General features: G+C 38.8%; 3 protein-coding genes and 1 long non-coding RNA gene across 7 annotated transcripts; 3 read left to right on the forward strand and 1 right to left on the reverse strand.

The window, feature by feature from the left end:
• Positions 1-7,461: 7,461 nt before the first annotated feature.
• LOC149401208 (uncharacterized) lies at positions 7,462-8,232 on the forward strand. Its single transcript, XM_089610618.1, has one exon. It carries the CDS (start codon positions 7,462-7,464, stop codon positions 8,230-8,232), a length of 771 nt encoding a protein of 256 aa, XP_089466744.1.
• An 8,877-nt stretch (positions 8,233-17,109) lies between these two features.
• Positions 17,110-17,810, forward strand: LOC149401209 (uncharacterized). The gene is made up of 2 exons (XR_016296662.1): positions 17,110-17,399; positions 17,496-17,810. It is a non-coding gene; the product is annotated as an uncharacterized LOC149401209 (long non-coding RNA).
• A 2,133-nt stretch (positions 17,811-19,943) lies between these two features.
• On the reverse strand, positions 19,944-23,289 carry LOC149401210 (UDP-Glycosyltransferase superfamily protein). Of its 4 annotated transcripts, none has more exons than XM_089613570.1 (10): positions 23,129-23,289; positions 22,842-22,900; positions 22,684-22,757; positions 22,434-22,550; positions 21,971-22,164; positions 21,789-21,894; positions 21,561-21,708; positions 21,334-21,476; positions 20,825-20,991; positions 19,944-20,521 (listed from the first exon to the last, which is right to left on the reverse strand). In XM_089613570.1, the coding sequence occupies exons 3-10, from the start codon at positions 22,742-22,744 to the stop codon at positions 20,225-20,227; spliced, it is 1,233 nt and encodes a 410-aa protein (XP_089469696.1). In that variant the 5' UTR covers positions 22,745-22,757; positions 22,842-22,900; positions 23,129-23,289; the 3' UTR covers positions 19,944-20,224. The 4 variants fall into 4 exon arrangements, with proteins under 4 accessions (XP_089469696.1, XP_089469698.1, XP_089469697.1 ...); XM_089613572.1 differs by having other exon boundaries at positions 22,684-22,766; positions 23,129-23,283; XM_089613571.1 differs by having other exon boundaries at positions 22,842-22,980; positions 23,129-23,283.
• A 2,688-nt stretch (positions 23,290-25,977) lies between these two features.
• Positions 25,978-26,895, forward strand: LOC149401211 (putative protein phosphatase 2C 55). The gene has a single exon (XM_089610619.1). It carries the CDS (start codon positions 25,978-25,980, stop codon positions 26,893-26,895), a length of 918 nt encoding a protein of 305 aa, XP_089466745.1.
• Positions 26,896-27,159: the final 264 nt, after the last annotated feature.

Genomic DNA, 27,159 nt, shown 5'->3' on the forward strand with positions numbered 1-27,159 from the left:
TTTTTTTGGTAAAAAATATATGATGTTTATATATTTGTTTTTCATATTCAATATTTATGCTTTACACTCTTCGTGTTCTCATTATGAGATATTATGCATTTGATAAAGTTGAAAGAGATAAGTTTGGTAAAGAAAATAAACTAAAATTTACAAAAATAAAGTTAGTAGTTTATAAATTAACAAAAATTAACACACATTAACTATGAACTGTTTCCATTCTACCGAACTAAAAATTCAAAAATACCTAAGAAAAATTCAAAAAATACATCAACAGATAAAGAACATAAGTATCTCAAAAACCCAGGAAAAAAATGCAATATGAGATTAAAAAAAATATTTATTTTGGTTTATTGTAAAAAAAAATTAGACTAATAATTGTTTTCCACTTTTACATGTCTGATTCTATGTTTATTGATATAATCAATATTTATTTTATTTCCTATATTATAGTTGCAGATTACGTTTCATTACTGCATTCCAAATATTTCAAATTTCAATCTCAAGCACCTATTATAGATTTCTTAATTGACGAAGTTGACTTTTTAAATGGGTTGGTTGAAACGTTGGCTAGTGTTTAGTTTTTCTTATTCAAACCACATAAGGGTATATTCGATATTTCATAGTCGTAAATTTCAGTAAATGTCTAGATTACAAAATTTACCAAACGTGGACTAGATCTTAAAAAACACGTTTCAAAATGGCTACGTTGCTAGTTTGCCCTTTTTTCTTTTGTTCAATAATGAACAAAACTCATCAAACAATTCGAGTTTAATCAGAACCTCAACAATCAAAACTAACGTCAATCCATAAAAACATCACAAAAATCCAAAAGCCCCAAATTCCAACATATCTCAGCCAGAATTAATATATGTTGATCGAGCTTATAAGTGGACAAGGACTCATCCGAGGCTTGTCTGTTCGGCAAAAGGCTCACTTTCGCGTGTCTGCATATGAGCGAATACAGAGCAAAAGTCCCACCTATATAACCACCAAAACCAACACTTAGAAATATAATCACGTACGAGTCTCTCATCAGTCACAAGAGCTAGCAACTAATTTTTTTTTACTGGCTTACTTACCTTCACCATTGTCATGGGCTCTGAGGACGACGAAGACGTACTTGAAGAGAGGGATGACCGTTAGAGTCCAAAAGACGAAAGAGAGAGCACCGTAAATCTCTTCGTTGGTCTCAGAGTGTTTGATATCTTCGGCGAAAGTGCTCGTGTAGACATATAGCAGCGAAATGCTTAGGTCACCGTACACTACGCCGAGACTTTGGTAAGCCAACAGAAGAATATTCTTCCATGAATCCTGAATAAACAAAAAAACAAAGACATAAATGTGGGTCTTTTACTCAAAACAAGTCAGATCTTTCACAAGCTCTCTCACCTTTTGAGGGTTCCAACATTTCTCGGGTCCAAGATCCATTTTTTTTTTTGGTTCTTTTTCACTTTCAAGGCTCTCAGTTGGTGTGGCAGATCTGCATTGAGATGAGATACTTAGAATATTTGTTTTTTTTTTCCAGGAGAAGTGAAGAAGAAACAGATCAAAGAACTAACCTCGAAGCTCCAATTCGCGGAGCAACAGAAAGGCCAGTCACAGAAGCAAGTCGAGCTTCTTGGCCTCCGATCCAGTCCCGGCCCGTTCGGCTCCGTCAAGTCCTCCCGAACCAACTCGACCGTAATCCCGAACGAGTCAGCGAACCCAAAGCTCACCGAGCTCCTCAAACGAGTCGCGATCGACAACGAGCTCGTGGTAGCTCTCGCGAACTCGAACGTTCGAACCATGCTCGCGCTCTGGTACGAAAACCTGCAAAGAGTCGGAGTGAAAAACTTCCTCGTCGTGGCTCTCGACTCCGAAACCGCCCGGCTCTGCGAGTCCGAGAAAGTTTCATTCCACGAGCCGCCAGAGGAATTGTTCTCCTCCTCCGCGGCGGCGCGGCGCGCCGGAGGAAACCACGCGGTCTCGGGGGCTCAAGTTCTGAGTCCTGAGACAGTTTCTCGAGCTCGAGTACTCCGTTCTCCTCTCCGACGTCAACATCGTGTACCCCCGAAACCCGTTCGAGCATCAACATATATTAATTCTGGCTTAGATATGTTGGAATTTGGGGCTTTCGGATTTTTGTGATGTTTTTATGGATTGAGGTTGGTTTTGATTGTTGAGGTTGTGATTAAACTCGAATTGTTTGATGAGTTTTGTTCGTTATTGAAGAAAAGAAAAAAATGCAGAGAAGAAGGAGAGAGAGAGAGAGAGAGAGAGAGAGAGAGAGAGAGAGAGAGAGAGAGAGAGAGAGAGAGAGAGATATTTAATTATTTAATTTGATAATAATATTTAAATATTAAAAGTATTTAGAATATTGTCACGTCATCAAAAAGTTAAATTTAACGTCCAAATACTGACGGAAGTGGCAAGTTGTAACACATGTTTAAGTTCTTAAATTAGTTCTGTAACATTTCTGAGTCCAGGGGGTGAAACGTAATCGAGGTACGAGTCCAGGGGGTAAAAAATGAATTAATCATTGATTTAATTATCCTTGAGCAATGAAGAGTTTTGTCGACTACACTAATTTTTTTTGTATAAGATAATTTTGTCATTGTAAATTGTGTTACCTTTGCGTATAGGGAGAGAGTTGGACAATATATTGTACGGTTAGTGGATACCTTTTTTTTTTTTTTACGATGTATTTATTTATTTATTTATATAGAACTAGAATAGAGTGCACCATGTAATTTTTGTTTTTAAAAAAGTTAGGTGGGGCTAGGCCCCTATTGACCCTAATACACGTCCGCCCTTGGTAGTAGGAATGTCGGCTATTCTGTGCACCGGACGACGACCACAAAACATGGACGATGAATCTGAACTCTTAAACGTATTGTTCAATCGATTTTTTTTTTATTTTATAAATATTTATCTTTAATTTTTATATATCTCCGCTTTTAGTCCTTCCATAAAATATTTAACAGAGATTGTGAACACTTGTCATATTCTAAAAGAACAATTAAAATAAAAAAAATAGTCCTTAACACCATGTCCCATGTCAGTGAAAAACCTCAACGCCATGATATCTTGGATGCTTCAGTTTGGAAGCTCCTACGGGTGGTGGTCACGAAGAAACTCGGTAGATCGTCCCGTCCCGATAGCTTCCATGGTGAGAGTCCATTGAACAACGCTTCCTCTTAATTTTTTATTTTTCCTTTATGATTTCTCAAATAGTAGAAAGCAAAATGCAATAAAGCAGAAGAGTCTCTCAGCCTCGGTTTCAATTTTCAATTTCCTTCTGATCGAAGGAAAGAAAAAGTTGGATTATGTCATTCAAACTTTCATGTTCTGAGTGAGCTTTATTAGATTCATTCGCACAACCTCCATTTGAACTTTAGCTTGTTGTAGTCATGTCGATGAAGACATAACTTTGTTAGCTAAAATATTAAAAAATTATAAAACATAAAAAAATGGATATTGACACTGTTGACAAACAAAATTAGTACAACAATTGCCTCACGAAGAGCACTTGGTTCCGAGCACGCAGTCATGAAAACTTCGAGTGTCTAGGCAAGATTATCTATGAATACAATCGAATATAGTAAAAGAGAGAAAATAAAAGTGGGTTTTGAACAATAAATGAAGTTTCTGGCGAGTGATTGTGTGTATGAAAAATATGAATTGTCTTGTTTCAGCCTTGCTTCCTTTTATTTATAACTCTTTGGGTCGAGTTTGTAGGGTGATTAGTCCCACGTCCTTGAGAGTTGCTGAATAACCGCTCCAAAATGTGCGTAGTGCTCGGTTACTATCTGCAATTTTTTTTTTTTGGTAATTAAGCTAAATAGCCTCATGAAAATAAGCAATTTATTTTTAGCCCACATTTTGTTAATTAATGGTAAATAGCCATGTGGATTTATTTACAGCAAAAATAGGACGAGACTGCCCTTAGTTATTCCCGCCCAATTTGTATCAGCGTTATTAGGATAATCAGCTCAAAAATTTGGTCATTAATGATAGCGAAAATCGAGGAGATAATTATAACCGTAGCATGCGTTCACACTTCACATGCAACCACTCTCATTTATTGTTTTTAAGGGGAAAAAAAAAGCTTCTTCTTCCTCTTCCCGTCACTCTCTTTCTCTTTATCTCTCTCTCAAAAATTTCATTTCATTTTTTTTTCCTCAAAACTTCAATTGACCATATCTCTATCGTTTGAGCTCCGATTTGGGTGATTCCAAGTGCTATGAACTCGTGTCGAAGAGAGGTTCAAGAAAACATCCATCATGCTTGCTAAAAATTTCGGTTCATTGTCGTGGGAGTTCGCCGGAAAGACCTCCGCCCCAATGTTGAGTTTTCCGATCACCGGAGGGAGGTGGTGTTCACCGCCGGTATAAAAATGAAGTTCATGACATGGGTAACAAAAGCCCTCATGAAATTCCTCCGATCGGTGGTCGGAGATGCTCCGTTTTGCTCGAGGTACGTTATGGAAATAAAAAGGGCTAGATCTATGTTGATGTGTTGTAATTTTGATGAAATTGACTTCGTCATGGTATTTAGAAGGGGAAAATGTGTAGGGTGGGACTAATGGCTGATTGTATGCTCTTGCTTGGTTAAGCTTTGTCGTTAATTTTTTTCTCTCGTGCTCCCTGTTTGGTCTGACGGGTTTGGATGAATTGAAGTTGTTGAATTGATTTTTGTTGGTTAAAATTGAAGCTTGAATTTCAATCGCAGGCTCTGGTTATTCGGCAAAGTCTGGGGCGTCGTGTGTCCGTGCTGAGGAAGGCGGATTTAGTTCGATTTGTTTGAGAAGCGGTTAATATTAATATTTTTTCTCTCGTGCTCCCTGTTTAAATTTTCCGAGAAGAGAAGAATCTGCGTCCAAAGGTCCCGATCGATATTATGGACTCCACGAAGAACAGTTTTTTTTTTTTTTTTTTTTTTTTTTTTTTTTTTTTTTTTTACAGTATGTTCGTGTAAATAGAAATCATATTTACAGTAAATTCGTGTAAATACGAAGCTTATTTACAATATATTCATTGTAAATACAAAGGATATTTACAGTATATTCACTGTAAATACAAAGCATATTTACAGTATAATCGTGTAAATAAACTGAAAAAAATTCTGAAAATATTTTGGGCACGAAAATTCTGGAAATTATGAATATGGAAGACAAAATAATATCAATGAATGAAGAATATATTTATAGATTTTATCCATAATGAATTGCAACGAAAATATAAACTAATTACCTAAAGTCAACGCTGAAAATTTCCAAATACATAACAATTAATGGGCTGAGAACTTTCAAAATTTGCTCAAAATTCAAATTTCAAATTTGAAAACTTCTCTATTCGGTTTCAATATTTAATTCGAAATTTAAAAAAAACTGCCTAATTAAAATAGCGTAAGGGCAAAAATGTAAAACTAATTCAATTAATAAGTTGCCACGTAAGCAAGATGGCTATTTACGGGAAATTAACGAAAGGTTGGCTAAAACGAAATTGCTAGCGTTTTTTAATCTTCTAGTACCTCTTGTATACTGTAATAACTTGCTCACATATTTCCCTACTAAAAGCTTTTTAGTGATGATGATAATAGTGACAACAAGTAGACTTGATAGGCTTTCTAGGCTAAGCAGTCATCAACTGTATTAAACGGATGCCTAATGCATTTAGTTTTTCAATTCATGGGTCATATTGCTGTTGTCCACAAAATTTACCTGGTTTCCTACCCCTAAGACTATACAGCCATTTTTTTTTCCCATATTCTATATGCATTTTTCGAATTGTAGTGTCAAAGTGTTGGAAATTGAGCTAAATAATTAGGTGTTTAATTAGTAAAAGCTTAATTTAATTTGTTCACTAAAAGATGAAATAGTGTGTTGTTGATTGAGAGAGTGTGTTTGTGTGTGGGAAAGAGTCACACATGGAGCAAACACTAAGGTGAAGAGCACCTTATATGTGTTGTACTCAATTATCATGAGTAAACAAGTGGATGAGGGGAGAGTGTGCCATGTGGATGTGAGGTAGGGCTGTACAAAACCGAACCGAAACCGAAATTTGGAGTCACGTCAGCTAACCGAAATTCGAATTCGGATAACCGATCCGGTTTACAAAACTGGACCGGATATCGGATTTGATTTTGGAAAAATCTGAATATCGGTTATCTAACCGATTTTTTTAAATTAAAAATAAATATATTTAAAAAAAAGACTTGACCTAATATTGAGACCGACCTAACGTTTTTATTTTTTTCCCAAATAAGATTTTGAAGAAGTGGAAGCACTAAATGGTTCTAAGCAAGTTGTCCGGGTAAGATAATTAATTTGATATTTTATTTGACATATTCATTTGTTGTTTGTTTATTAAAACAAATTTATTTTAAATTTATGTCATTATTATTAACAGATGATGGTCAAGTTATCATAGAAGAACAAACTTCTCATATATCAACTCCTACTGCTACTACAACGTGATTATGTGATCTATAAAGGTAACATCCAAATTCAATTGTTGTATGGTTTATTATGATCATTAGGGTTGTAATTTTAATTTTATATTATGATATTTACATGTGCAGGTAGTTGGAGACGAGTGTCCTTTTGAATTTTATTTTTTTACTCAGTTTTAGATTATGTATTGTCATTTTTTAGCTTTATAGGAGTCGTTTGTACTCGTTTTTTGAATTTTTACAAATCGGATTTAGATTTTAGAAACTGGATATCCATTTTATAAAACTGGATATTAAACTGGATCTGAAATTTTACAAATTGGATAACCGAATTTTAAAAATTGGATACTGGACTGGATACTGGATTTAAGAAACCAGATAACCGAATATTCGGATAACCGAATTTCGGTTTTAGACTAAATTGTGAGGTGGAGGTGAGGTGGCGGACCTACGCTTTATTTCACGTTCACACCCGCCCTCGCCGATGTCGCCACTGGCGACACCGGCGTCCGGCATCCGGCTCGGGCTCGGGCGTAAAGGCGCTTTGTAGGCACACGATTCTCGCCAACGATCGCGCCTCCTCATTCGGTGGTTATTTTTTGTTACCGTTTGAATCGACAGTCGCGTCGCTTCGAAACGAACTGTCGTTTGGCCAACGGTCGTGTCGTTTGCGGCTGTAACTGTCGTTCGAACGAAACAGTGCGTCTGTTCGTCGAACCTCTTCACGAACGGGTACAATTGCTTATATAATCCGACTTCGGATTCAGAAATCAACACAATTTTTCGAACCCACTTTCTCTCTTCCCGAAACAGTAATCCAGAAACACCGTTCTTGCTTATATTCGGATTTTCACTCTGTCTTGGTGCAGTCCGAATTAGGCTTGTCGTATCCTGTGTTATTCTTGTACAGAACTTTAAGACATTTTGGGGTACTCGAAATACTATAAGGAAAGCGTTCACATGCGTGATTCAAGCCTCAACGTCTTCAATTTCGAAGAATTCTCTAACAATCTTATAGTATCTTGTGCTATGGCTACCGAGGCGTCTGTTTCGAGTCTGAAAGTGATGAGCCAGGACTTCGTCAAGTTGGATCGCTTCAACGGCATCAACTTCACCCGCTGGCAGGACATGCGGTTCTTTCTCACCGCCATGAAGATCTTCTACGTGCTGGACCCGACGTTGGAGCCCATCCCGGAGCTGACAGACAATGATGATGAAGAACTCAAGGCGGACCGGAAGAAGCATCAAGAGGACGAGTTGCTGTGCCGGGGACACATTCCGAACACATTGTCGGATCGACTCTACGATCTCTACACTGACAATCCATCGACGGTCGAGATATGGAAGACTCTCGAGTACAAGTTCAAGGCGGAAGAAGAAGGTACCAAAAAGTTCCTTGTCTCGAGTTACTTTGATTTCACGATGTTTGATGACAAGCCTATACTTGCTCAAGTTCATGAATTGCAATTTATCGTCAACAAATTGAGGACCGTGAAGATAGACGTTCCGGAGACTTTCCAAGTTGGTGTGATTATTGCGAAGTTGCCGAATTCGTGGAAAGGCTATCGGAAGAAACTTCTTCACAAAACCGAGGACTTCTCTTTGGAGCAAATCCAGAAACATCTTCGAATCGAGGAGGAGTTGATGATGAGAGAGAAGACGACGGATGCCGGTACTTCCAAGGCCAATACGGTGAGTGCTAAAGGCAAGAGGAAGAGGAATGACAAGGAAGGATCTTCGGGTTCCAAAAAGGACTCGAAGAAATTCAAGCAATCCGGAAAATCCACGTCTGGTAACTAGCCCGTGTCCAAGGGGTCCAAAGGGGGTTGCTATGTGTGTGGTAAACCCGGTCACTATGCTCGAGATTGTCGACACCGCAAGACAGATGAGAAAGAAGTCGACGCCACTATGACCGATGCTAACATAGTCGCTACGTTCAGCGAACTCATGGCGGTCAACAGCAAGGTTCAAGGTTGGTGGTACGACACTTGTGCTACCGTTCACGTCACCTATGATATGGCTGCCTTCAAAACCTATTCTGAAGTCAACGATGGACAAACGGTTCAGATGGGAAACGAGCATCGCTCTCAAGTTGTCGGCATCGGAAACGTGGATCTCAACTTCACCTCCGGGAAGACGGTCACTTTGACCAATGTTCTTCATGTTCCGGAAATGTGTAGGAACCTAGTTAGTGGTGATCTCCTAGGCAAACCGGGGATCAAATCTGTATATGAGTCGGGCAAGCTTATCTTGACCGGTAATGGTGTATTTGTTGGCAAATGCTATTCCAGTGAAGGGATTGTCAAACTATGTATTATTGACAATGTTATTAATGTAATTTCTCCTTCTGCTTATATGCTTGATTCCGTTTCTTAATGGCATAATAGATTAGCACATATTGGTTTTAGCACTATGAAAAGATTAATTAAATGTGGTTTAATTTCGTGCAAATATGATAAATTAGATAAATGTGAAATATGTGTGAAATGTAAAATGATAAAGAAACCGTTTTATAGTGTAGAAAGAAATTCTAAGTTGTTAGATCTTATACACTCTGATTTATGTGAATTTAATGGCATGTTAACCCGTGGTGGAAATATGTACTTTATTACCTTTATTGATGATTGCTTTAGATTTACATATGTGTATTTATTGAAACATAAAGATGATGTTTTTAATGCTTTTAAGGTGTATAAGGCTGAAGTAGAAAATCAATTAGGAATTAATATTAAAGTCCTTAGAAGTGATAGGAGTGGTGAATATTTTCCTAGTGATTTTAATGCGTTTTGTGAAGAAAATGGTATTGTTCATGAATGTTCCTCACCTAGAACACCACAACAAAACGGTTTAGCCGAACGTAAAAATAGGACACTTCAAGAGATGATAAATGTCATGTTAATGCATTCTGAATTACATTTTAGTTTGTGGGGTGAAGCTTTACTTTTTGCATGTCATATTTTAAACCGTATTCCTTTAAAGAAAACCCAAATATCTCCGTACGATGTATGGATAGGGCGAAAGCCGAATATTGGGTATTTCAAAGTGTGGGGGTGTCTAGCATACTACAAAAACATAGATCCTAAAAGGACCAAGTTGGGTCCTCGAGGGATACGAAGTGCTTTTGTTGGCTATGCTACGAATAGCAAGGTATATAGACTTCTAAACTTAGAGACTAATGTCATAGTAGAATCCCGAGATGTGGAATTCTTTGAGAATCTTAACTCGAAAGAAAAAGAATCTCAAAATTCCACTAATGAAGAACCTCGAGAGGAAAGTTCTTCTAGGGTAGTTATAGAACAACCCGAACTTCGGATAAGCAAAAGAGTCTATAAGACTAAGGATTTAGGACCTAACGAAATAGATTCTCAACTTATTTCCTTTTACCTAGTAGAAGAAAATAGAGAGAGTTTTGCTCGAAAGATTCCCATTATTCTTCTTGTTGAAGATGATCCTAAGACTTATAATGAAGCCATGGCTTCTCGGGACTCCGCCTTTTGGAAGGATGCTATCCAAGATGAAATGGATTCTATTATGTCAAACCACACTTGGGAGATTGTCGATCTGCCCAAAGGGCCAAGACCTATTAGGTGTAAGTGGGTGTTCCGAAAGAAGTATCATAGTGATGGTACTCTTAACACTTACAAGGCTACATTAGTAGCCAAAGGATTTCGACAATGGGAAGGAATTGATTACTTTGACACATATGCACCAGTAGCAAGGACAACAACAATTAGAGTGTTGTTTGCCTTGGCTTCTTTGTATAACCTCAATTTTCATCAAAGGGATGTCAAGACGGCATTCTTAAATGGAGATCTCGATGAGGAGATTTACATGGAGCAACCGGAAGGTTATGTGCTTCCGGGTAATGAACAAAAGGTTTGCAAACTTGTTAAATCCTTATATGGATTAAAACAAGCACCCAAACAATGGCATCAAAAGTTTGACTCCGTCATACTTTCGAATGGATTTGTTCCTAACGTTTGTGACAAGTGTTTGTACACAAAGGTGTGTGGTAACCTTGTGATCTTCCTATGTCTCTATGTTGATGACATGTTGATCATTAGCAATGAGATGAAAGGTAAATTAGAAACGAAGAGGTTTCTATCTTCCACTTTCAAAATGAAAGATCTTGGACAAGTTGATACTATTTTGGGTATCAAGGTTCATAGAACCAGTGGGGGTTATGAACTTAGTCAGTCACACTATGTTGAAAAAGTGCTTGATAAGTTCAAACATTTAAAGTTCAAAGAGGTGAACACCCCTTTTGAACCAAGTGTAAAACTTGAAAAGAATGATGGAAGGGTTGTGGCTCAATTGGAATATGCTAGTGCTGTTGGTTGTCTTATGTACTTGATGCAATGTACTCGACCAGACATAGCATTCGTCGTTGGTAAAATGAGTAGATTTACTAGCAATCCAAGTGCCGATCATTGGAAGGCCATTGGGAGAATTTTTGGATTTCTTTTGAAAACCAAAAATCTTGGACTTCAGTACGGTCAGTTTCCTGCCGTACTAGAAGGATATACTGACGTAAGTTGGATATCGAGTGTCGGAGATAAAAAAATCTACGACGGGATGGGTGTTTACACTTGCCGGTGGGGCAGTTTCTTAGAAATCAAAGAAACAAACTTGAATCACTCATTCGACCATGGAATCAGAGTTCGTGGCTCTGGCTTCTGCAGTTCAAGAGACTGAATGGTTGAGGGATCTTCTTTTAGAAGTTCCATTGGCTAAAGACAATATATCAACCGTGTCGATACATTGTGATAGTCAATCAACTTTAGCTAGAGCATATAGTGAAGTGTATAATGGAAAGTCTAGACATACTAGTCTTAGACATGACTATGTGAGGAAATTGATCAAAGATGGAATCTTTTCGCTCACATATGTGAGATCAAGCTTTAATATTGTTGATCCGTTTACTAAACCTCTTGCAAGAGATTTGGTGAAATTGACCTCGAGAGGTATGGGTCTTAAACTCTTTGAGTAGTGATCTGACAATGATGGCAACCCAACCTAAGGTTAGGGAATGACTAACATTAGGTTCAATGGGTACGAACAAGTCATTGATTTGGATATTCGTAACATTATATAATAATGTTGACTGTTACAATCGGGAATTTTTCGAACAAGTCATTAATTTTTCGAAATAATGCTGCCAAAAAATTTACAGTTGTGAGATTGATAATTTTTATTATTACTCGAGAGTTCTTATTCCTCTTTATAAGAGCCGACTCGGGGATTGTGGACCTGGTAATAGTAACAGAAGCTCCCACAAATCCAAATAAATAGACCGAAACGTGTTTTCTCATATTTAAACAATTCGTCAATCTTGGCGTCACTCCACAACATCAGCTGAGACTGCACTCTTCTTATTACTAGAATTATGGTTTACTCAACGTAAGAGTGTCCATTGATATAGTCAGTTCATGAGCTTAATCCTGCTGGTTCAACTCGTATCGAGAAAGGTCAATTACTCGGTTATACATTTTTTTGATACATATGAGCCCTAAGCATCATTACTTCCTTAGTGAAAGATTCTTTCGTACTACTTACTATGAAAGTATGCAAAATCAATCGGTTCTGGAATCAACCCTTAGGTGAGAGGACATTGATCTTCTTTCAGGAATGTTGGATTCCGTATCTGTGAATCACTTCGCGCTCAGATTATATCCCGAATTCCCAAGACATAAGTATTTAAGCATATTCAAGTAGCCATTAACGAATGAGTCAAAGAACCCGATAATATAACCTAGAAGTTCGTGACTACTTCAGGATTTAGATCAAGTCTCACTGTGACCATCATAGCAACCTCGGTTAGTGTGTCTTAACGGTGCTTAAATGACACATCAACAAACAAAGTTTGTCCAGGTTGTGCACTTACCATAAGTGTAGAATGCTCTCCCAAAGTGATCAACCTTCACTTGCGTTTCACATATGTAATTTTAGATCCAACTATCCAGGCATGGATCAATCACCGACCACGTTTTAGCTTCTGTCCGAACTTAGATGCCCATCAGTTTAATACAGAGGATATGGATAATAGTTGTTATTGATTCTAACTAGAAAACAACTCACTAATCAATAATGCTAATCAAGTAAACTTTCTATTATATTCAGTAATCATTCATGTTTATTTTATTATTTTCAGTGGGCAATATTTCTAACAAAAGATGCCACTTAGTCGAAGGCGGCTTCGAAGAAGAAGATGGCCGCTCATGATGAGGAGAAGGAGGAGGAAGAGGAGTACGCGGTCGACGACGCTCTCCTTTAGCTTGTGCAGTTGGTAACTGACCCGTAGGTAAACCCGTCACGTCTTCACGATGTCATTGATCCTCTCCCACATGAAAATATGCAAGTTGAAGACACCAAATGTATTATTAAGAAACTAATGACTTAAAACAACTACATAATTAATTTCTTAATAAATATATTTATACCTGGTCCTGCCTCATTCTCTCAAGTCTACGACCATTTGTATTCAAGGCATGCAAGATCATCCCATGAGATTTCCTTAATTCCTTCCACATCTCATGTGTCAAAACAAATAGAGCAGAATGTTCGGGATGAGCCGCCGCTTCAGGACGAGCGGGATATTCGGGTTCTTCGGGTCGAGCTTGAGCTATGGGATGAGAAGCTATAGGACGAGGAACACGTAGAGTATCTGAAACATGTTCTTCGTACGAGTCGAAGTCTTTGTTTGAATCGTCCTCTTCGTCACGTCCGAATACATCGGACTCCTTTGCGATAGACGCTACTACGTCAATCTCATAATCAATATTGCGCGGCTTCGTCATGACATCTACCTCGACATCTATAGGATAGAGATATTTTCTAATCTGCTAAAATTCTTTCTCTGTGGGCCGTGGTCTCAGCATTTGAAGAACGCCCAACTACAAAACGAGAATTTTATTAATATTTCAAAGTTAGTGACATGAATATTTTTTAAGTTAAGTAGGAACTGTTGTTTACTGAGAATCTTGTCGACGTCTTTGCTCATAATGACTATGTTGGTGGACCATGAATGCATCATCTGCATTCGATTACCGGCGTTTTCACCGAAATGTATTCCGATCTCTGGGATAGCCTCGTACGCCAAGTAATGAACGGTGTGCAAGTTACCCGCCGACGTGTACTTGGCCTCCTTTTGTGTCACATACGACTTTTCTTTCAGTTTTTCAGCAAGGCCTCGTGATAGTGCTTCAAGTTGACCGAGAGGCTGAAATAAGTCTCGGACCAACTAATATTTCCCCAAGGCATGGTGAAGAAGAACGACATGTCTTCAATGATACGTGAAATTTTTTGCCATTTTTCTTCAATGACTTTGCTGCCCTGTTGCCCAAGTAGATAGCCCAAAATGAAGACACAAACACCGAACTTGAAAGTGTTGTCCAGATTCTGGCAAGCATTGAACGCCGTTACCAAGACACTGAACTTGCAACCAGACATGGCGTTCAGGTGCTCTGCAATCAACTTATCGCTATTGCGCTTGTCTTGATCAACCTTAGACGGACCATCTTCAAAACTCAACCCACACATCAAAGAGTATTTGAGGCATCCAAATCTCACTCTTTGACCGCATAATCCAAAAATGTGTCTCTCCCAATGACGTCGGCTCAATCTTACATTGGAGAATAGCGTGTATGAGCACCAGAGAGAAATAGAGTTTGCTCCTGTAAAAAAATGTTCGAACGAAGTCCCGAAAACTCGATCTGTGAGCTTAAGAGTGTTAAATTTTGTCTTGACATTCTTCAAAATACTCGTCCCACCGTAAGAGCTTTGACCCGTAAAGGCACATCATAAATATACGTCAATTTATTCTAAAAAAAGGCAAGAAAATTAAAAATTAGCATGACCACCGTACATTATCGTAGGCTATCGTACAGTATCATACGTCATCGTATAATATCGCACAATATTGTATCCTATCATACAAACAAAAAAATCTTAAACTTTAAGTCTATCGTACGTCATCACAGGGTATCGTATACCATCGTATACGCCATCGATTTCATTGTATCATATCATACACTATCGTACAAAACATGAAGTTCATCGTATTTCACCCCTAATTTTAAAACCTAACTTTTCAAATCTGATCCAAATTCGACCAAAATCAATCCAAATCATTTAATAACATTATAATCACTATTCTAACTACAGGTCAAAATCCACGCGAGAGAGATGAACACCACCCAACCACCCTCGTACACCACCTAACCTCCCTCGTATTCTGTCGTAGGTGGTGGTAAGTGGTCATGAAAATTTGTTGAGTGAGTGAGAGAAAGAGAGAGAGCTCGAGTGAGAGAAGAAAAGAGAATGAGATAAATGAAGAGTATTTTTGTTCTTTTTTGAGACAAAATTCCATACTTAGATATTTTTTAAGTAGGAGGTCTAGCCATGATATTTTGTCAACTTTGAGGCAAGGTTTGACTTTCCGAGGAAACCAGACGGAAATCGGCCGAGAACCTCCTTACCGGAGAGGACCGGCAACGGTTCGCTAGTAACCGTTTCTGTTCCAATTTGTTGGTGCTTTATGTTGGTTTTCGGTGCTTTCCGGTGGTTACCTGTGCTTTCCGGTGGTTTCTTGTGGTTTCCGTTAGTCGTAACCTTTTTTTTTGTTAACTTTCCTTAGATTTTGGTAGGTAAGTTTCAGGAGTTTCACAGATTTTGAGGTTTTTTCATTTTTTTAATAATTTTTTTTACTTTAATCCATGATTTCAAGGGTTTGAGCAATTAATATGAGTTTATTGGTTATTCTGTATGGTTTATTTATTTATGTATTTTCACTAGTACAAAAAAGACATTTGTGTGCGACTTTTTTCGCACCCAAAAGTCAATTTTCACACCCAAAGATATCTTTAGGTGCGACTTTTCCGCACCCGAAAAGTCTGCACCTAAAAGTCTTTGGTGCGAAAAGTCACACCCAAAAGTCTTGACTTTCGGGTGCGACATTTAGGTGCAACTTTCCGCACCTAAAGTCGCACCTAAAAAGTCACCAGAAATAAAAAAAAATGGCGACAATTAGGCCCTGGCTCTGTAGTTGTCCGGATTCTTGAAGCTTCAAGAATTCGTGCCGAAATGAAATCTGCGATAAGGCAAATGCAGAGCTGTGTTCTTGTACCCAACCAAAACAATAATTCAATCCAAAATCCAAAGTTTTAAACAAATTATCACAGCCTCAAAACAACAATACAAATCCAGAATTCTTAACCAGAAACCAAAGAATTCACATGACAAGAGTAACGAAATACACTAAATTCGTCCAAATATTAATCAACACTCAAACAGCCATTTCCAATCAATACCCAAACACTTAATGAGCCACAAAACATCACCGAATCATCAATCAAACTTCACAAATAAAAAAACCCCAAAAACTCGGGTTCTCTAACCCTAGTTCATCCTAAAATTCGGCCAATCATCCCAAGGAATTTCTCGTTCCCACAGCTTCCTCGTCATCTTCCCGATGGTTACCCCTTGCTCCGGTGCCTCAGCGGTTTACGGCAACGTCTTCTCTCCTCAGTTGGCGCGCGCGGTGGTGAAGAAGCTCGGCCGACAGCGCCCTATGCACCCCATCAACATGTTTAGCTCGCCGGAAATTAAAGAGGAAGAAAAAAAGAGAGGGAGAGGAAACACACCTTAGGACGCTCGATGGTAGTGGTACCCGTCGGTGGTGGTCGGAGAGAGAGGCTCGGTGGAGAGGACGCTCGGAGTGGACTGGTGGTGGTGGTAGGAGAGAACTCGGAGAGAGAGAGAGAGAGAGAGAGAGAGAGAGAGAGAGAGAGAGAGAGAGGCTCGGAATTATGTTAAGAATGAATGAAAATCGAAGTGAAAATTTGTTTTATATCCTAACCTAGATTTTGGGTGCGACTTTGTCGCACCCAATGACACTTTTGGGTGCGACAAAGTCGCACCCAATGACCCGTGTTAGTACTTTTGGGTGCGACAAAGTCGCACCCAATGATATTTGTAAAAAGAGGGGGAAAATTTGGCCGCAGAAAAATTTAGGACATTTGGGTGCGACGTAGTTTTGATAAAGTATTGGGTGCGACAAAATTTTGACGGACTTTTTGGGTGCGAAAAGTCGCACCCAAAGTTAAAAAATCAGCGAAAATTTTTCAATGCTTGTTTGAGTTTTTGGTGCGAAAAGTCGCACCGGAAAAACTCATTTGGTGCGAATTTTGGGTGCGAAAAGTCGCACCCGAATGTCTTCCGCACCGGAAAACAGTATTTGTAGTAGTGTTTTAAGTTTAATCCGAATTACAATGTTGATTTTAATTCGAATCTGAGTTTTTTTTTTATGTTATATATGATGATTTGATGATGAATATGATGTTTTTGAGATGAATATGATGATTATGATGTTTAATGATGATGACTAATGTTCTTGTGATATATGATGATGAATATGATGATTTGTAATGATAAATTGATATAATGTATTCGTTGTATGAACTATTTTATGTGTATGAACTATGAACTTTGAAAAATATGTTTATTTTTGCAAAATATTTGTCTGAATACCTCCGATTTTTCACATTTTTTATCGGTTTTCTCTACGGTACACAGTTTCCTACTATTACCGATTTCCAAATTGTTGTCTAAATATCCCTCGATTTCACTCCGGAAAACAGTTCACTCTTAAAATTGAAATCCTGAAACGACGAAGGTAACGGTAAAGCGAACATTGCTTTAAGGCTCACTTAATAAAATTTCTCTCTCTTTTTATTTTATTTTTTATTTTTTTTATTTTTTATGTAGCCTCGAATATCCATTTACACGGCATGAGGAAGACCTGAACACAAGCGGATCCGGTGAAGGAAAAGACTAGTAGCAGAGGAATAGGGAGAAAGAGGGATCAGAGATTGTCGTTTCAAAAGTTATCAGCAAAATGACCGGAGAGGAAATGGCGGGTCCGGTCGGCCATAAGGCCGTCCGTCTCTTCTATTTCGTCGGAGCTGGCTGTTATGTCTCTCTTCTTCTCTCCCTTATAAACATTTGTGTTTATTTTTTATGTGCATTGTGTGTATAGATCTGATTTCGAAATTGGTCTTCTGTAGTTATAACTGCGATCGCGATCAACAAGTGGCGTGATTTTCAACGCAAGTCGGAGAACCAGAACCTGCAGATTCAGCAAAAGCAGCACCAACAAAAGCAGCCCTAGCTCCATCATCAAAGCCCAATTTTCATTTAGTGTCGATTAAAATTCCCAGGTCTTGCGTAGTTTTTTTAAATTATGATTCATTTTAGAACTTTCTGATACATTTTGTCGATCTCGATTGTGATAATGAGACGATACTGGAATTGATATCGGAATAACGATTCATGTATTTTTGCGGTGTGCATTGTTGATTTGAATCTTGTGATTATTGAGACCTTCCTTGCGTACAAAACAGAGAGATTTTAGCTAACTTTATTCATAATGCTATGTGCTCAAATCATCTACTTTTTAGTGACAATACATGCCTAAATCCACTTAAAAAAATAAAAATAAAAAAGTATCCTGTGAAATAAAACCATATTTATATCTTTGTTAGTGAATAGTGATCAGTATGTATATAAAATAGAATTTGCGCTGAAGGTGATAGCTGGTAAAGAGAAAGCGGGATGCTCACGTGTGGCAAAGTTTACAATGAGGACACGATCTGCTCGACAAGGGTTGGAGGTGGAGAATCGGGTCCCGAGATAAGATCTCCATCTACAAAGAAGGATTGATTCCCTCCCCGATGAGCTTCAAAGTCCATGGCGAGCTTATTTTAGACCTCGGGGAATGGGACGCAAAGCTCATCCGAGAATCATTCTTACCCTTAGAAGAGGACACCAAATGGTACGAGGGCAGACACGATTATCTGGAATTTTGGGAAAAAAAAAACAAAAAAGGCAGGTATTCGGTGAAAAGTGGCTATCACAAGACAAGACGATGGAATATATTGATCATCCATCTTGGAACCCAAGTGTTGTTGGTCTAGTGGTCAGGTTCTTGGTTTATTTCTAAGAGGTTCTGAGTTCGATTCTCACCAACACATGGGTACCCACCTAGCAATTGCTAGTGTTTCAAGTTCCCAAATGTTGTGGGGTCAAGGAGGGAACAGTAAATATAAAAAAAAAAAAAAAAAAAATTGATGATCAATCGGGAGCTGGAGCTTCCTCGTAAAGTACTAGGAAATTTTGGCATAAGCTCTGTTCACTCAATATAATTCCGAAAGTCAAGATTTTTGTGTGGCGAGCACGTCAAAACATCATACCCACCTGGTGGAATCTTGCTTATCGACATATACCGGTCCTTACTCATTGTCAATTTTGTGAATGTTTTGCATCCTCCGCCGATGCCCTCCTTTTATGCCCCATGGTTGAATACACCATTCGAGGACCTGCGAGAGAGGAATCCTCACTGCCATCTTCTCGAGGCGGCAACCTCTTGCTCTCCATGGAACACAAGCCTCGTAGCCCTTCATCTTTGGGAGATTTGGAATAAGAGAAACAAACTCGTTCATGAAAATCTCAAGCTTGATTTGAATCAAGTTTTACATTTCAAAGAGCTGTAACCTTGGTAGAGGAGTTGCAAGTTATTTAAACTCACCACCATCTCGGCAAGACTGCTCTCTGGACCCGGGATCTTGGGCTTTTCCGAAATAAAAAACTGGAAGTTGATCACTGATCCAGCCTTCCTTGGAGAATGCTCAATACATAGGTTCAGGAGGTTGTATTCGAGATAAGAATGGGAAATTTATTACTTCTTATAGGAAGTCCAGACCGAAGGTGCAGACTGAGCAGAGCTTTCAGTGTTTAGAGATGGTGTTGCTTTTGCGCCTCTACAATATTGAGTCTGACTCGAGGAAGGTTTCCTCGTCAAGGATATTGTGGCCATGGCCGACCACTCTGATCCTGGTTTTTGCTTTGTAAAATGGGATGGGAATAGAGTGGCACATCACCCCTCTCTATTGCTCATCTGTTAGAGGCTGACTCGGCCACCATCCCAGTTGGTAATTAACAAAATATTTCAGTAACTTGGACAGCATCAAAGGAATAAGTTTTTTTTAGTAAGATAAAAAGCAAATCGATTTGGAGACTGAAACGAGTCATTGCACTTATATTTAGGTCAAGCTAGTAAAAAAAAAAACTAGCACTCAGTCGATTGAAATATATACCAGAACATTATTGGCTTATCTCCACGGTAATCATTTATAAAGAACAACGCTTAAGTTTTGTCGTTTCATTCTGCACTGTCACACACAAACACGACAGCTCTAAATATGCTCCGACTTTGAGAACATTTACACTATAGGCAGAGTAAAGAATGAACTCAACATAAAAGAACACTTGATATCTCATTTCTAGATCTCTTCTTTCAAGGGAATTTAGAGAAAGAACATCGGCAACGAGTACTTTACTTATACGCTACCATGTAGAATTGACATTTTTTTACGTTATAAAATTCAATCTTTATTTTCTCTCTGAAATATTTTTTTTTTTTAATTATGCCGTTGCACCTGAAAATGCAATTCATGTTTTTCTCAATCATAAAGAAGCCGAGTATATCCATACTTTACATTTAATTGACATAGAATCTCATAGTGCTGCTATTGTGTATAACCCAGTTTTCCATCTGTGTATTTTAGGTATTGAAGTTCCGCTCTTAAATTTTGATTAACTCGAGGGGGAAAAAAAACATGATTAGTAGATTTCTCAAATAGTAAACATCTTAGCTGCCTAGCAAATGCATCATGTTGTGAGATTTATTGCCTTTGACCATCTATATCACTATATTTCTCAAGATAATATCTCTTAATCAATCAACTTTCATATCCCGAGATACGTCAATGAGGTACCGATTCAGGCGTTGACCGAATATCTTGGTAGAGAAAGATTCAGTGACGTGCCTCCGAGCTTCAGTGCCCATCCTCTGCGCTGTTAATGGGTCCTGAAGGAATTTAGACATGGCCGCCGAAAAATCTTTCGGAGTCGGGTCACAAAGGAATCCCGTTTCCCCGTCTCTAACCGTCTCAATAGGTCCTCCACTATTGCAAGCAATGACCGGTTTTTGTGCGGCCATTGCCTCTAGAGGGACAATCCCAAAGTGCTCGTCCTGAAATAAATGTATTTTTTACCTTTTGATTTAGTATCTCAAAGGGCTTGTAAATTTGAAATCTAACTATGATACGTTGGTACTCAGACTTGTGACTTCAGATATTTTGGGAGCTCCGAGTAATTCTAGAGACCTGTGGTCTCCTAATATTATACCAATCTAAATGTTTAATGCCTTTTCTTTTTAATTCCTCTCATATTTAATATTTAGACTAATACAACTTTTACTTATACTACATTACACCCTTAACCACATATTATTATTTAACTTCACTTATACCTGAAATCCTTGGACTATGCATACCTTTGGTGTATAAAGAACGCATAAGCACTCAGATATGAGTTCGTTTCTCTCTGCTGTCGAGCAAGACGTAACGAAATTGACCCGTTTGAGTACGCCTTCTTTCTCAGCTAGTTTTTTTAGCTCCTCCAAATATTCGACGTTTTCCTTCAAGCGTTTATCGTAACCACCTGAAATATCAACCGTGAATGAGGCTTTTTTTACGATCCTTATTGACTCTCACATAGCTTAGCAAGACATTGACATGTGAGAGTCCGAGATTACTAAAGCATGGGCTTAGTATGTGGGCTTATAAGTTTATAAATGATACGAAAATCTTAAGAGCTCTCAACCAAAGATAACAGAATGCCTTGCCTAAAACTAAAATTGAACAAGGATTAAATTTTTAACACTTGTAAAGGCACACTAAGTTTCAGTGGTATACAAAGTCTAATTATGCATATTACACACACATAAGAATACATATTATATGGTCTGAGAGAGAGCTTTAGCAGATAACAAAAGCTTCTTGCCTGCAATAGTTAGTGAGACTTGAGCCATATTATGATCTTGAAGAACATCATTGTGTTCAAAGGTGCGCAGCATTGCAAAAGAAGAAATTGCCAACTCAATGTTCTTTTTTCTTTCGAAGCGGTTGATCGACAAAAAATTCAGCCTGATAACAAAAAACGGAGAGAAACAACTCAAAACAGGGTGATCGCTGCAATATTGTAAATCTAGAGCGAACGACGTTACGTACTTGAAACATTTAGGTTCGTCAAACTGATCCACATTCACTGCAGGGTAAAGTACAGCTGGTTGAATTCCCCGTGCATCAAGACGCTTGAATGTATTTGCAAACGTAGACGCCGTAAATTTGCTATTAACAAGAATTAAATCTGACATACCTGCAATAGAAAAATAGAGAGGTTACAGCAGGGAAACAAAAGAAAATGTAAAGCCAATTGACAAAAGTGTTGTACTGGACCAGTTGTCATTTCTTCTACAAAATCGATGGGTCCCCTGTAAATCCTTCTGAGAATCGTACTGTGTTGAGCCAGCAATAAATCTGGAAAATGACAATAGAACACAACCTGGAAATAATATAAAATAAATATATAAATGAGCAGTTACAAAGAGAGAATTCTGTATAGATAATGAGAAAAATACCTTGGACGATTTTTTGAGCCGCAATAGAGGAATGACAACAGAAACTTGATCTACTAGTATTACATCAAAATAGGACCACTTGACAAGAACACACAGTGCAACGAAAAGGCATCGGAGATATGCACACAAAGCATGAAAACGATACAAAATATGCCGAGGAAGGAAAGATCCGTACACTGTAACTGGGAAGAGACCTGAAGAAAATACATTTATATCAGATATTTTACTTTTAGCAATTGTATTTTTTTTTTTAAACTGGTTTTTCAAACTTCTTTAGGTTTTCATTAATTTATTTTCAGATTAGTAAGCACTTTAATTTCTTAATATTTTTATGTGATGATTAATGATTGCATCACCTACATTAAATTGAAAGATAAACAACAGAGATTGGTATCATTTTTATGTGATGCTTCTACTTCTACACAATAAATCATTTCTCTGAATATCAAGACAAGAGCATTACCCGAAACAGTCTCTTCGAAACATCGATTTTTGTCATGGTGTGAGGTAAAGACATGAACTGTATGGCCGTGTGATGCGAGCTCAACAGCGGCATCGACGATCAGCCTCTCAGCTCCGCCTAAAAATGAATCGAATCAAATTCCCAGCTTTAAAGAAAATACAGGCACAACTGTGATTCGTCAGTTATATCCTATGAAAATGGCATTATTCGAAACGCCATAAGAAAATTGAGATGACTTTCTGAATTATACCTATACCGAGATCGGGGTGAATCACAGCGATATTCAGCTTCGAGCTGGCTTTCTTGGCCATGATTGAAATATTTCTGCGGAGACTACAACGATTACTTTAACGACAAAAAAAATTAACTCGTTGTCCATAATACCAACAAATCAGAGGAATTACTTACAAATGAAGGAGATCGGAGCGGTCAACGCAGCAGATTGAGATTCACTCAGAAACGAAGCCCTGGGAAAGTGATTGTGAACCCAAAACAAGGATGAAGCAGTGTATCTCCAAAGTAACCAATCAATACAGTTTTATATCATCTACCACAGATTGCGAACAAATCAACGAAGAGAAATCAAAAGACAAAGAGGAAAAGCGCGAAGTCCCTTGGCCCAAATGCTCCAAACTCCACAAACCAAACAAATATCATGAAAAAACAAAATTGGAAGTTATCAAGATCGGTCTTACGTATGATCTAGCTTTTCCCAATGGAGAGTCGCGTCAATGCATCGGAAACCGGAGAAAGCCGCCGAGGTAGTCGTTGGAGACGGAGAAGAAGAAGCTTGGAGAAGAATGAGAGGCGCTTTCGGGGATGAAGAGGAAACGAAAAGGGAAAACAATTAGAACAATTTAAAAATAATTATTAATAAAATATGACTAGTCATATACTTCAAATTGTAAAAACAAATAACTTACGGATGAAAAAATTTAAATATTTATAAAATTGCACTAAAGTCCAAAAAGTGGTAAGAAATTTGATAAATATTGTGTATGTTGATTTATGTGATAGAAACACGTAAGAATCGAACCCTTTTTGTGGGTGATAATTGAGGTGTTAGTTTGCATTACAATCACTAGTGCAAACTTTGAAAATACCAATACAAAGATACACATGATCTCGGACTAAATCAAACTCATCGATATGAACATATGAAAGCGATCCTAGGATAATTTTTTGACAAGATTGGTCACTCACCCAATACAGAGTCATATTTTATGACAAGTTCTATTCGATGGATTTGTTAATGCATTTTTTCAGTTAACATTCAAGAACACATGACGTGGGTAGACGTGGTCACGTATCTTACCTTGAGGGGTCCAAAGTCAATTTTCTAAGGTTCGGAAAGTACAGTAGAGATAAGAGCAAGAGCCCGAATAACCGTGAGTTTCGGAAGACCTTTAAATTATGACTTAGGAGACAAAATCAACTCCTTTCGAAACCGAGAAAGAGAGAGTACTTTGGAGCTTAACTCGAAACGTTCCTCGATCCATGGTTCCAAGGAGAGATTTGAGTGTGGTGGTGGTGGCTCCTCGCTCAACTTCACGACGGAAGTTAGTTCGCTCATCTCTCTACTTCACACCGGAAATGAGTTCGTTTTTCGCTCGACTTTACGTCGAAAGTGAGTTCGTTCTTCGCTCGACTTCACGTCGCTCGACTTAACGCCGCAAGTGAGATTGTTCTTCACTCGACGTCACGCCAGAAGTGAGTTCGCCCTTTGTTCCACTTCACGTCGAAAGTGAGTTCGTCGCCGTAATTTTCTAAGAAAATAGAAAACGTGAAGTGCGTGGTGGGATATTCTTCTGATTGAGTTAAGAACAAGAGAATCGGTTTCTCAAGCTTTTGTACACTTTTAGAGAGATAATATAATTTGGCGTGGTTAGCATTTGTTTGTGTGTGTGTGAGGGAGAGAGAGAGAGAGAGAGAGAGAGAGAGAGAGAGAGAGAGAGAGAGAGAGAAATAGAGTATTTATTCTCCCGTTCTAGAGAAAATGAAAGTAGATTATTTGTATTTTTGTGTTTTTCTCTTTTTTTGTGATATTGTGTGAGTGGAGTGGTTTTTCTCTTTGTTTTTTGGTCTCAAACATTTTTTGTGGGAGATGAATTATGAGAGAGAAATTTGGCATGGGTTTTCCATGGGGTGAGAATTTCTTTTTTAGAAAATAAAGTGAATGGGAGTATTTATAAAGTTTTGAAGTGGTGGTGAGGAGGGTTTTGTGGTATTTCTGAGGTATCCAGCCGAGATTTTTGTGTTTTGTGCTCTTGGGCAAGCAAAAATAGAGCTGGACAAGTTGTTTTGAAGGTTGGGCGATGACCCAAGTATTTTGGGCGAGCAAAAATGAGCCCGAGCGAGGAGGCACTCCTTCCAACGAGAAGAAGTTAGACGGGAAACCCACTAGGAATTGAGAAAAGCTGTTCGGGCGAGACCCATGTCACCCGGCTCATTTGGTGAGCAGAATGAAGGAGCATGGCCATCACGCGAGTGGGAAGTGGCCGATCGTGGCGGGTGCGTGAAAGAGGAGTGCTAAGCTTGTGGATGGTCTGAAAAGGTTTTGGGCCTTTATTTTTGGGACAGGCCCATTTCTTTGATGCGTCTGAAATTTGGGCCCAACAGGATTTTTTTTGCTGTTGATACAACGCCGTTTTTAATAAGTAACAAATTATTATTTATAAAAATGCATTGAGGCATGAGGAAGCTTGGCTAGGCCTTGCAGGAAAGCGGGCCAGGAAGGCAACTTTTGGCCTTGGCAGTGTGGGTTCACAGCACGGCGCGGACTGTCCGGTGTGAGGGCATGAGTAAACTTTATAAATCAAGAAATATCATAATATCAACTAATAGTTAATAAGATTAACTAACAATTTTTGATTTTTTAAGGCGAGATCGGCGATCGACGAAGACAAGATCAGCAGAAGTCGGAGGCAAGATGTTTTTATCTACCGTGTAAAAAAAAATTACGTACACTGTCAAATGTTAGCCAAATAAAAATTTGAAACATTGGATATTATGATAATTAATTAGTTTCTAATGTTTATTAAAATTGTTTCTATTTTTTTAATTTGACAATTATTTCCTTTTGTACATGTCTTTAATTAAGATTAAAGTATATTATTTAAAATAAAATATAAAATCATCTCATACTAGTTGATAAGTTTCAATATTTTTTCCTCAAAAAAAGTTTTAATATTTAATAATAAAAATACAAAAAAAAATTATTTTTATATCATAGAATAAATATGCATTTACTTGTCAAACTCACAAAACGGGTAAGTAGAACGAGGGCAGGAGTTGCGACTTGTGAAGAATAGAAGAATATACGATTATCAACTACGCTAACTTTCCTATTCTATAACTTAATTCCCTAATTATCATTCGATTACCCATTCAAGCTATTCACTTGCCAAATTCTATATATAGTTACATACAATACATTCTCAGTCGCAACCAACAATTTTATCAACCAAGAAAGGAAAGAAAACCCCCTTGATCGTCAATACCTAGCCCCCAAATTAATTCAGCTTTATAACTCGCCGCCACCATGATGATAAAGACGCGTAGAGTCGATGAAGAAGAACCGCAACTAAAACGGCAAAGAACGACTCTTAGCCATTACTTCTCATCACCACCAAACCCTAATTACCACATTGGCGACGACGACAGCAAGAACAATAAGAAGAAACTGAAGATGGTCTGCGCTTCCTTCTATCTCCCGAAGGGAAACCCTAACAAGCCCCGAGGAGAGGACGCTCACTTTGTCTGCTCCGACGCTCAGACGGTGGGCGTGGCGGACGGCGTCGGAGGTTGGGCCAGGCACGGAATCGACTCCGGCGAGTACGCACGCGACCTCATGACCAACGCCTTCTATGCGACCCTCCTCGCCAAACAAGAAGCTGCCCCGGTGGACCCCACGGCGGTCCTTCACGAGGCGTACCGGAGGACGGCGGAGACGGAGCTCAAGGGATCGTCAACGGCGTGCGTGGTATCGCACTGTGATGGGGTGCTCCGATCGGCGAACGTGGGGGACAGTGGGTTCATGGTATTCCGTGAGAAGAGGTTGATATATCAGTCGGAGACTCAGCAGCGGGGCTTCAACTGCCCTTTCCAGCTCGGAAACTACAAGGGCAGCGACAGACCGGAGAGCGCGGTGGTGGCGGAGGTGGCGGTGGAGGCCGGGGACGTGGTGGTGCTTGGCACGGACGGGTTTCTGGACAACGTGTTTGCGAGGGAAGTGGAGGAGATATTGGCCGGAGAGATGGCGGGGATGGCCGCAGAAGAGGAGGCCGAGGTGGTGGCTTTGGTGGTGGCCGAGATCGCTCAGTTCAACTCCTTCGGCGAAGTCAGCGACACTCCTTTCTCCGTCGCCGCCAGAGAGGCCGGGAAGTCCCACAAAGGTGGCAAGGTTGATGATATCACAGTCGTCGTTTGTCTCATTGTACCAGAAGACACAGCTACTCATTGATTCATTATCATTATACAGACATGTATCATATATGTAATGTTGTCTTATTGTATATGAAAGAGTCTGTAATTAGCAAGTTTTACTTGATATAAATGCCAAGTATTGAACCTGCTTGTTCATATAAATAAGCTTATGCAGTTTTGTATAATTAGTGTAGCCTGATCTCGTAGTGTAGACTCCGCGCACTGATGATTTACCTATTTCTGTCGTTGCTTATATAACTAAGTTGCAACTTGCAATTAGTAATTTACATCAATAGCATAT

Source organism: Urtica dioica, chromosome 4 (assembly GCF_054948205.1).
Source record: "Urtica dioica subsp. dioica isolate 48M chromosome 4, U.dioica_male_clone48M_v1_H2, whole genome shotgun sequence".
NCBI classification, from domain to species: domain Eukaryota; kingdom Viridiplantae; phylum Streptophyta; class Magnoliopsida; order Rosales; family Urticaceae; genus Urtica; species Urtica dioica.

Coding starts and splice junctions, on each gene's coding strand:
- LOC149401208 (XM_089610618.1), top strand. CDS start 7,462: ATGGCTACCGAGGCGTCTGTTTCGAGTCTGAAAGTGATGAGCCAGGAC.
- LOC149401210 (XM_089613570.1), bottom strand. CDS start 22,744: ATGGCCAAGAAAGCCAGCTCGAAGCTGAATATCGCTGTGATTCACCCC. Junction 22,165..22,433: donor TTTCGAAGAGACTGTTTCGG/GTAATGCTCTTG, acceptor TATTTTCTTCAG/GTCTCTTCCCAGTTACAGTG. Junction 20,522..20,824: donor GCGTTCTTTATACACCAAAG/GTATGCATAGTC, acceptor CATTTATTTCAG/GACGAGCACTTTGGGATTGT.
- LOC149401211 (XM_089610619.1), top strand. CDS start 25,978: ATGATAAAGACGCGTAGAGTCGATGAAGAAGAACCGCAACTAAAACGG.